We start from the raw sequence: 10,000 nt of genomic DNA, 5'->3' as shown, positions 1-10,000 counted from the left end.
TTTTAAAAATATTAATGAACTCAGAAAATGTGAGGATGGAAATACCGTTTAGAACATATAGGGCGCGTTCGTAAATTCGGCGGAGCGCACACTGGATTCAACGTCGTCATGGAACCAAGTAATTTTATTGGACTAGAGGCAGTCACGTTCTAAATCCAGCGCACTTCAAATACTCGGAAAAGGAACCAATCAAAACTGTCCCTTTAACATTGCCGAGTCCCCTCCATATCAAAAACACTCGATCGTGAACACACACACACACACTTTTTTACACACACTTTTACGTTCTTCATTTACGTTCTCCATTCCAGTTTTGTCTGGTCTATCAACACGACAAAAAAATCCTGTTCTTTAATTTCTGCAACGTAGGGAGACGTAGGGAGAGATCTTCTCAAAAGGGCCCTTATGTCCCAGAATCCTTCAGGGTTTATTTTTAGTCAGCCGAATTAGAAATATTACAATGCAAACTCCAGCTGCCTATGGCCTGAGGGAAGGAGGGAGGGGGGGAGGGAGGGGGGGGAGGGAGGGGGGGAGGGAGGGGGGGAGGGTGTACTATAATGTAATCATGCTTGTCCCACAAGGCATGCTGGAGCTATTTGCGTACATATATATATGGGTTTGATAAGCCACAGGAGGTGTTACGTAGACCTCAAGGAATGCTCGCTTCCGAGCCAGGGAAGTGTGTGTGTGTGTGTGTGTGTGTGTGTGCACGTGTGTGTGTGTGTGTGTATGTGTGTGTGTGTGTGTGCGCATGCCCGCGTGTGACTGTGTGTGTGTGCATGCGCGCGCGTGACTGTGTGTGTGTGTGCGTGCGGACGTATGACTGTGTGTGTGTGTGTGTGTGTGTGTGTGCGCACTCGTGACTGTGTGTGTGTGTGTGTGCGTGCGCACGCGTGACTGTGTATGTGTGTGTGCGTGCGCACGTGTGACTGTGTGTGTGTATGTGTGTGTGTATGTGTGAGTGTGTGAGAGTGTGTGTTGGGGGGAAGGGGGGAGGGGGAGTGTGACAAGAGTGTAGGCAGATGCAATGAGTTGCCCTTTGACCCTAACAAGTTATTACCAAGCATATCCAAAAGTGGAGGGGAAAAAAAGTGAAAAAACCAAAAAAAAGACAAAAAGAAAGAGAAAAAACAGAGAGATGGATGAGGTGGAGAACAGAGGGATGAGAGGAGGGAATGCCCCAAAAAAAAAAAAGAGAGATGGATGAGGTAGAGAGGGAGGGAGGGGAGGACAACCAGAGGGAATGGATGTCAACAACCCAAAAACACGCCACGTTGGAAAAACAAGAAGGAAATGACACAAAAAAGAGATAGTATTTGGAGGAAGGAGGTGGGAGAATGAGGAGGGGGGGGGGGTGGTGCGGGCGGGGGGGGGTAATAACTTAAAAACGCACGCGGTAAAATAAAGACGTTGTCCACGTTGCCGTGACAACCGGGGCCCGCTTACCGGAGAGAGAGAGAGAGAGTCCCCTGGGTTCATGATTGTGTGTGTGTGTGTGTACAGTAGTGCATTGTGGGAGAGGAGAGGAGAGGAGCGGATGATGATGATCTTCACATAGCGCAACCATGGAAACGGGTCGGCTTGACAGCGTCGAAATCAGACAGCGGGGGGGGTGGGGGGTGGGCGACCTGTTCCTGCTGAAACTGTGAATCACACTTTGGAGTTGGCAGTGACCTTAGATGCCCCTGTGTGATGGTTAATGGTCACTCACCAGTATACCTCAAGCCTGCTCTGGACTGTCTTTAATAAATACCTATTTGAAGTGCGCTGCTGGATGTAGCACTTTTTTAGGGCTTTTTCCTCCCCCATTAGTTCCATTCTACCAGGCTCTCTCCTCTCTCTCTCTCTCTTTATCTATCCCCCTTCAATCCATCATTTTCTCATCATTTTCAATCCATCATTTTCCCTTCACCTTCTCCCTTTTTCTTTTTTTTGAAATTTTCTTTTTATTGTCAATGGTCATTGGTTACAACAATCGTCATTACATTCAACATATCACAATCAACTCAGTTCCTATGACCAAAGTCTTTTTTTCTTTTTTTATATTAAGTAAAGTAAAGACAAGACAAAACGAAAACAAAAACAAACAAAGAAAAAAAGAAAAACAATAGCGAATGAACTTTGGGAGCTTTCATCTTACATATGATAGATTAGAATAGGAAATGATTCAAGAAAATAAACACAATTACATCACCCTCTCATGTTCTTTTAACAATTCAACAGAAATCTGACCTTACAGGTTTAACATATCCAGTCCATTTCGTCCAGATCCGATAGAATTTTTCTACCTGAATTCTAAGGGAGTATGACATCTTTTCCATTACATATATATCATGAATTATATCTATCCATTCATCCACTGTGGGTACGTCTGGCTTTAACCATTTTCTTGTGATAGCCTTTTTACTTGCTACCAGAAGTATCAATATCAATTTTCTGTCGTTATTGTCCCAATTTTCGAATGAGATGTTTCCCAGGTATAAGGTGTCACATTTGAAGGGGATGTTAATTTCAAAAATAGCTTCCAGATTATTGTGTATCTCCCGCCAAAATGGGACTAGATTTGGGCATTCCCAGAATACATGGTAGTGATTGGCTTCATTCAGTCCACAGGATCTCCAACACGCTACACCCGTCCCCTGATGTCGTTTTTGTAGGGGGGTGATAAAAAACCTTGTAAGGTTTTTCCAACTAAATTCTCGCCACGTATTTGAGCATGTCGTTTCCCATTGTAGTTTACATAATCTGTCCCAATCCTCCCCAGAAATAGTAAAATTACCCTCTTTCTCCCATTTCTCTTTAATATATATTGTATTGACTGTTTTGAGATTGATCTGGCGGAAGCCATTGTATAGTCTAGATACCACCTTGTTGCATATCAATGATTTGCTTGCTGATGTAAATACTTCCATAATTCCTGTTACCCCCTCTTCTGATACTCCCCCTAAATTCTGATTGAAATGGTGTCGGACCTGGAGATACCTATAGAAATCATTTTGTTCCAAACCATGTTTTCTCTGTAGCGATTCAAAGCTATGGAATGCCCCCTTGTGGACAAAAGTTAAATAGTTCGAAAGGCCTTTTCCAACCCAGACTTTAAATCTAGCATCTGTTTTGTTTGGAGGGAAGTCTGTGTCATATGCACACCATCTTAGCATTTTAAGTGAGTCCTTTATACCACACAGTTTTACTGTCTCCTGCCAAATCTTCAAAGCCACGTTAATCCAGGGATTATTTTTATTTGTCATGTTGTTTATTAATTCACTATCTGCAACTATCGCTGCTATTTGAACCCCTTCTGTCATTGCACTCTCAATTTCCTTCCATCTTGCAGAGTATGATGGAGTACACCAACACACTACAGGCCTTAATTGAGCTGCGCAATAGTATTCTCGTAAACAAGGAAGGCCAAATCCCCCGTTTTCTTTTCTTAACTGTAGAGTTTTGTATCTGATTCTGGGTTTTTTCCCTTGCCATAAATATCTAGATATTAATTTGTCCCATTCTATAAATTGCTTAGCAGGTATCTCCACTGGAAGAGTCTGGAATAAATACAGTAACCTTGGTAGGATGTTCATCTTAACAGACTCCACCCTAGAGCTCAAACTCAAGAAGGGAATGAGACTCCACCGTAGTACATCTGATTTTAGTTTTACATTCAAAGGGCCATAATTAAGATCAGATAATTTTGAGACATCTTTTGGCAGGTTAACACCTAGGTATTTGATTGAATCTGCATCCCATTTCAGGTTATATTTCCCTCTAATATCGTTGGGTGGGTCATAGTTAAGTGTTAGTACCTGGGTCTTCTGAATATTTAGTTTGTAACCTGAAAGTGTCCCATATTCCTTTAATAAACCCATCAATTTTGGGATTGTCTGTGTGGGCTGTGTTAGATATACCAGGACGTCATCCGCAAAAAGACCAAGTTTATGCTCACCAGCTGCCATGTCTATTCCCTTAATTTCAACATTTTGCCTTATCCATTGGCTCAAAGGCTCAATAAAAAGGCTGAATAGGAGTGGGGAAGCGGGACATCCCTGCCTGGTTCCACGTTCCAGAGTGAAGGATCCCGATAGGGCACCATTAATTTTGATCCTTGCGGATGGGCTATCATATAATGCTTGGAAAGTTGCAATAATAGACTCATGAAAGCCGAATCTCGATAGTACCTTGTATAAAAAGGTCCAACTAACTGAATCGAAAGCTTTCTCAGCGTCCAAACTTACAAGAGCTGCCTCTATTCCGTGTTGTGTGATATGTCTGATAATGTGCAATGACCTTCTAATGTTGTCTTGTGTTTGCCGTTGTCTAATGAATCCTGTCTGATCTAAATGAATGAGTTTAGGTAGAATCCTATCTATTCTTCTGGATAGTATTGATGTAAACAGTCGATAATCGAGCTGGAGAACACTGATAGGGCGATAGCTATTACAATCTAGTTTGTCTTTCCCTTCCTTCGGTATGACTTTATTGCTTCCCTCCACGAGGGTGGAATTTCCCTTTTCTGTAGTACCCAATTAAATGCCTTCAGTAATGTTGGAGCTAATTGTTCTCTAAATGATCTGTACCATTCAGCAGTGAAACCATCTGAACCCGGGGATTTGTTTGCCTTCAATCTCGAAATTGCTGATTGTAATTCCTCTATTGTTATTTCGGCTACCAAGTCTTTATTTTGTTCATTAGTGACAGAGGGTAAATCAAGAGAGGCTAGGAATGACTCAATCTGTAGGTTGTTGTCCACTTGTGGTTGGGAATATAGTGTTTTATAGAACTTTTCGAAACTCTGTTGAATTTTGTCTAGCTTACATTCTATCGCTCCGGATTCGGGGTTCCTTATTTTATAGATTGCATTATCTGCTTGTTGTTTTCTTAGTCTATATGATAAGAGTTTCAATGATTTCCCACCTACTTCATAGTATCTTTGTTTTGTAAATAATAGTTTTTTTTGTATGTCCTGATTGCCTATTTCATTTATCTCGTTCCTTATGTCTTTCATTTCTTGTTTTACCCTGTTATCCAAATTGTTACTGTGTTGTCTTTGTAGATGTTTTAATTTAATTTCCAGGTCATGCAGTCTTTGTCCTCTAAGTTTTTTTATAAGTGAAGTAGTGGCGATGATGTTACCCCTCATTACTGCTTTAAGTGCATCCCAGAGCATATTCGGAGCCACTTCCCCGTTATCGTTTATTTCAAGATATGTTCTAATTTCAGTCTTCATGGCCTCCCTTGTCTCTGGGTTATTCAGGATACTTGAATTCAGCCTCCATATTGTAGACCTTGGCTTTCTATTGAGACACACAGACATGTAAATAGGGCTATGATCAGAGAGGGCAATCGGTCCTATGTCACATTGACTTATTCTATGTAGGTCTCTATTGTAAATTAAAAAATAATCTATCCTTGAGTATACGGCATGGGGGGAGGAGTAGTGGGTGTAGTCCCGGCTGGATGGATACAATTCTCTCCAAACATCTATGATTCCCATTTCCTTCATTAATGCTTTTATCTTCCTACTTATAGGTTTTGACTCTGGATTACCGCTAGATGCATCCAATCTTGGGTTTAAACGAACATTAAAGTCCCCCCCACAGATTAAGATTCCCTGAGATTTTGTGGCCATTAAATCAAATATTTGTCTATAAAACGTCCAGTCACTACCAGGAGGAGCATATACATTCAGTAAACTCACTAGGGTTCCCTCTATTTTCCCTATTATCATTATAAACCTACCATCTTTATCTTTAAACTCTGATATGTGTTCATAGGTCACTGTATTTGATAACAGTATGGCTACACCCCTCCTATGACCTGGTTCGTATGAGGATGAATATACATATTTAAAACCCAGTTTATTCAATTTGGCATGCTCTGTATTGGTAAGGTGGGATTCCTGTAGGTATGCTATTTGTATTCTATCTTTCTTTAATTTTGTTAGGATCTTCCTTCTTTTTATCGGGTTAAGTAAACCATTAACGTTAAAAGAAACTATTCTTATATCTTGCATTTAGGTTATAACATGTGATATTTCCATCATGTACATGAGAAGCTTCCCAGTCGCTACAGTAAACAGTTGTAAATGAAATACACAAACATAGTACTGAAAAATGAACAATGAACAATGAAATACACAAAAATAGTACTGAACACTGAACTGGACTTCCGAAGGAAAAGGTGACATATCACCTTTGGTAATGAGGGGTGCTGGCCACTAAGTGGGGCCCCTCTGTTGCAAAAATAAAAAATAAAAAAGATGTGGCTCTTGGTCAATGACCGAATAGGCTGAAGGAAAAAAAAGAGTCTAGTGACTGTCTATGAACTGTCGGTGTCAGCCTATGTTAACATCTTGAAAAAATAATAATAAGAGTCTCTGGGCTGAAGTGAATCACTCACTCATTATCTGCTGTAGAATCCACATCGCCCCGACGAAACTGCTTCAATCTCTCCCGGACTTGCTGCTGATGTTGGTTCTGGGCTCCACCCCTCCGGGGCTCGGTTGTTTCCCACGGTAGAAGTCGAGTCAGCGTTTCCTCCGTTATGCCCTTGTCCTTGGTCCCGCGAACAGCTCCGTCCAAGATGAATCCCCGTCTCCGCAGGTCCTCTGCTGCTTGTGTCGCGCTGTTATACATGACGGTGCCTGTATCAAAAAAGACACGCATTCTAGCCAGCGGGGTCTGGAAGCGTATTCCCCTCTCCTTAAGCGCCTTCTTGATGGGTATATATTCCTTCCTTTTGTTCTGCACGTCCGTCGCATAATCATGGTCGAAAAAAACACGTTTGTTTTGGTAAGTGGGTTGCTTTTTCCAGGCGGTATAGAGGACCTTTTCTTTCACTGTAAACTGGAGGAACTTGATGACCATGGATCGCGGTGGAGCTCCTCCGGGTGGTCTGGGCGCCAAGGCACGGTGGGCACGCTCTATCCCCAGGTCACAGTCAAGATCACCTCCCAATTCGGACTTTATCAGTTTTTCAACAAACGCTGCTACGGAGGTACCCTCCGAGTCCTCTGGGATGCCGTAGATCCTGATGTTGTTGCGTCTAGACCTCCCTTCCAAGTCAGACACTTTATCTTGCAACGCCCGCTGATTACCAAGTAACTGGGTGAGGGCATCCTTGACACCAATGTCCCACCGCTCCATTTCAGCCACACCGTCCTCCATCTGCCCCACGCGCTCCTCCGCCCCCTCCACTCGGCCTATCACGTCTTGGATTTGCTGGTTCACTCCTGTCGTGAGTTCATCCATTTGTTTCTTAATGTCCTCTCGGAAATCCGTGAGGAATTCGGAAAAGTCCTTTTTCAATTCAGCTTGCCAAGTTGTCATACCCGCATTCACGACTTCGCTCACCACTTTACGAATCGAGTCCAGCGTTTCATTCTCTCTCAAGCCTCCATCTTGTTCCGTCGGGGTAACGTTAGCTCTGTTGCTAGCTGCTCCGTCTTTCTCAGTTATTCTCTCAGATGGCTTTCGAACCCCAGTACCCTTTCTCTTATATTTGTCCCCCTCCATCATTACGTTGATATATATCAATTCGAGTGCATAAAATATCTTGAATTAGGGGTAATTTAAGGCTGACACCGGAGCTCTGTTATCAGGCTGCCATCTCTGTTCGCGCGCCACCGGAAGTCACCTTCTCCCTTTTTCACTGTCCTTCTGTTTCTCTATATCCTTCTATCTCTCTCTATACCCTTCTCTCTCTATATATCCTTCTATCTCTCTATATCCTTCTCTCTCTATATATCCTTCTCTCTCTCTATCCTTTCCAAATGAAACAGCTCAATGACATTATTATGTTATGTAATCAATGACATTATTGTGTTATGTAATCAATGACATTAATGTGTAATCAATGACATTTATTTCGAAAGGGTTGAACATCGTTTGACTCAGGCCTCTCCCTCGGGAAGACAGATGACCTCTGTGACCCCTGTGACCCCTGTGAGATAAGAGCAGAGAGCAGCCACAGAGGCAGAGGAGGTCATGCCTTTCCCTGTTCTGCACTAACCTAATTTGAGCAGCCAGCCCTCCCTGTCTGGGTTGAAGAAGGTGTGTGTCAGGTCATTCCCATCATCCTCTGGGATCTTGAAGGGCTCGCTCTTTATGCTCTCGTACAGATTCTGTAGAGAGGGAGGGGGGAGGGAGGGAGGGAGGGAGGGAGGGGGGGGAGAAGAGAGATGGAAGGATAGGGGGGAAAAGAGAGGAGAGAGAGAAGCAGAGAGAGAGAGAAAGTGACAGGGAGAGGGAGAGGAAGGGGGAGAAGGATTGGGTAGGGTAGGGGTGGGGAGGGAAGGGAGGGAGGTAGGGAGGGAGGGAGGGACGGAGGGAGAAGAGAGATGGAAGGATAGGGGGAAAAGAGAGGAGAGTTAGAAGGAGAGAGAGAGAAAGTGACGGGGAGAGGGAGAGGAAGGGGGTAGGGAGGGAAGAAGGGAGGGAGGGACAGAGAGAGAGAAGAGAGAGAGGGATGAGGGTAAAACAGGGCGAAAAAGCATTAGTGCATTAGCATCATAACACTTGCAGATGAATACACAGCTCAGCATGTTCACATATCCACCCCGGTCCTCCAGACTAACAGAGCATTAAAACATGACACAGCTAGACTCTCCTCTGGGTGCTAGATTAGGAAAAACTTACTTTGAGAGAGAGAGAGGGAGAGAGAGAGAGAGAGAGAGAGAGAGAGAGAGAGAGAGAGAGAGAGAGACAGAGAGAGAGAGAGAGAGAAAGAGAGAGAGAGAGAGAGAGAGAGAGGAGAGAGAGAAAGAGAGAGAGAGAGAGAGAAAGAGAGAGAGAGAGAGAGAGGAAGAGAGAGAAAGAGAGAGAGAGAGAGAGAGAAAGAGAGAGAGAGAGAGAGAGAGAGAGAGAGAGAGAGAGAAAGAGAGAGAGAGAGAGAGGAAGAGAGAGAAAGAGAGAGAGAGAGAGAGAGAGAGAGAGAGAGAGAGAAAGAGAGAGAGAGAGAGAAAGAAAGAGAGAGAGATGAGATGGATGAGAAAAAGCATGAGAGAGAGAGAGCAAGCACATTTCCCAAGGATAAACGTTTATGCTTTATGCCCTTTTGAACCTAAGCTGCATCAATGTTCTGAGGGCACATTGAGGCAGACCACGGGCGGTGTGCTCAGGGCCTGGAGGCTGAGGGAACATTAGCATCGCTAGCGTCACTAGCCTGAGGGAACATTAGCATCGCTAGCGTCACTAGCCTCAGGGAATCTCTCATTCAGTGGGGGAAATACGTATCATCTAAGTATCATCATATAACAATCTTTGAATTCAACCAGGGCTGCCAAGTTTCACCAAAACTTTGGAGTGAGACTTTTTGCCGGTGGAGCGACGCAAAACTGAGCACGTTTGGCAGCAGCGGCCCCTCTCTCCCACCCAATTATTATTATTATTTTTATTTATTTTTTTGCTAGTTTCCTACAATTTTACATCATAATAAACCAGCACAAGAAATGAAAACAATTGGAAAATTGTATAAAACAAGACAAATTCAGACAGTAATAAAAATATATTATATTTATTATCATCTATCTATAAATAAATCAATCATGTAACATCAGAATAACTCTTTTAACTGTCAATCAACCATGTAACATATTAATCACTCTTTTAATTGTCAATCAACCATGTAACATATTAATCACTCTTTTAACTGTCAATCAACCATGTAACATATTAATCACTCTTTTAACTGTCAATCAACCATGTGACCTATAAAGTTACAACATCTTATGCAGTACAACAACCCCAACCCTTACAAGCGGTGTTCATAACTCTGTGTTGTAGGCGTTTGTGGCAGATTTTGAGATGCCTTAATAACAGAGGTAGGGGGCTCCCACTTGAAACATTCTGGCTCGAGGCCAGCCATCTTCACCGTCATGATGGATGAAAGGGTTCCATCAAGAGCCAGACTGTTACGGGTTTTGGTTTCTGACCTGGCAACCTTTTTGGAAGGGGGCTGACCCTTCGCTGCCCACATTGAAAGCAGGTCTGCCTGCTTACTGCTCCCT

At 43.2% G+C, this 10,000-nt stretch overlaps 1 protein-coding gene across 1 annotated transcript in view; it reads right to left on the bottom strand.

The window, feature by feature from the left end:
- cyth3b (cytohesin 3b) overlaps window positions 1-10,000 on the bottom strand; it is a gene marked incomplete at its 3' end in the record, with an annotated part of 32,657 nt that overhangs the window by 8,129 nt on the left and 14,528 nt on the right. The window contains exon 8 of the mRNA XM_080522518.1: window positions 8,005-8,116. Coding sequence (XP_080378644.1) covers window positions 8,005-8,116 — 112 coding nt within the window. The remainder of the gene's footprint in view (window positions 1-8,004; window positions 8,117-10,000) is intronic.

Source organism: Nansenia antarctica, assembly GCF_963989245.1.
Source record: "Nansenia antarctica genome assembly, chromosome: 2".
NCBI classification, from domain to species: domain Eukaryota; kingdom Metazoa; phylum Chordata; class Actinopteri; order Argentiniformes; family Microstomatidae; genus Nansenia; species Nansenia antarctica.
The sequence above is the reverse complement of the archived record's forward strand: the minus strand, read 5'-3'. Positions and strand labels throughout refer to the sequence as shown.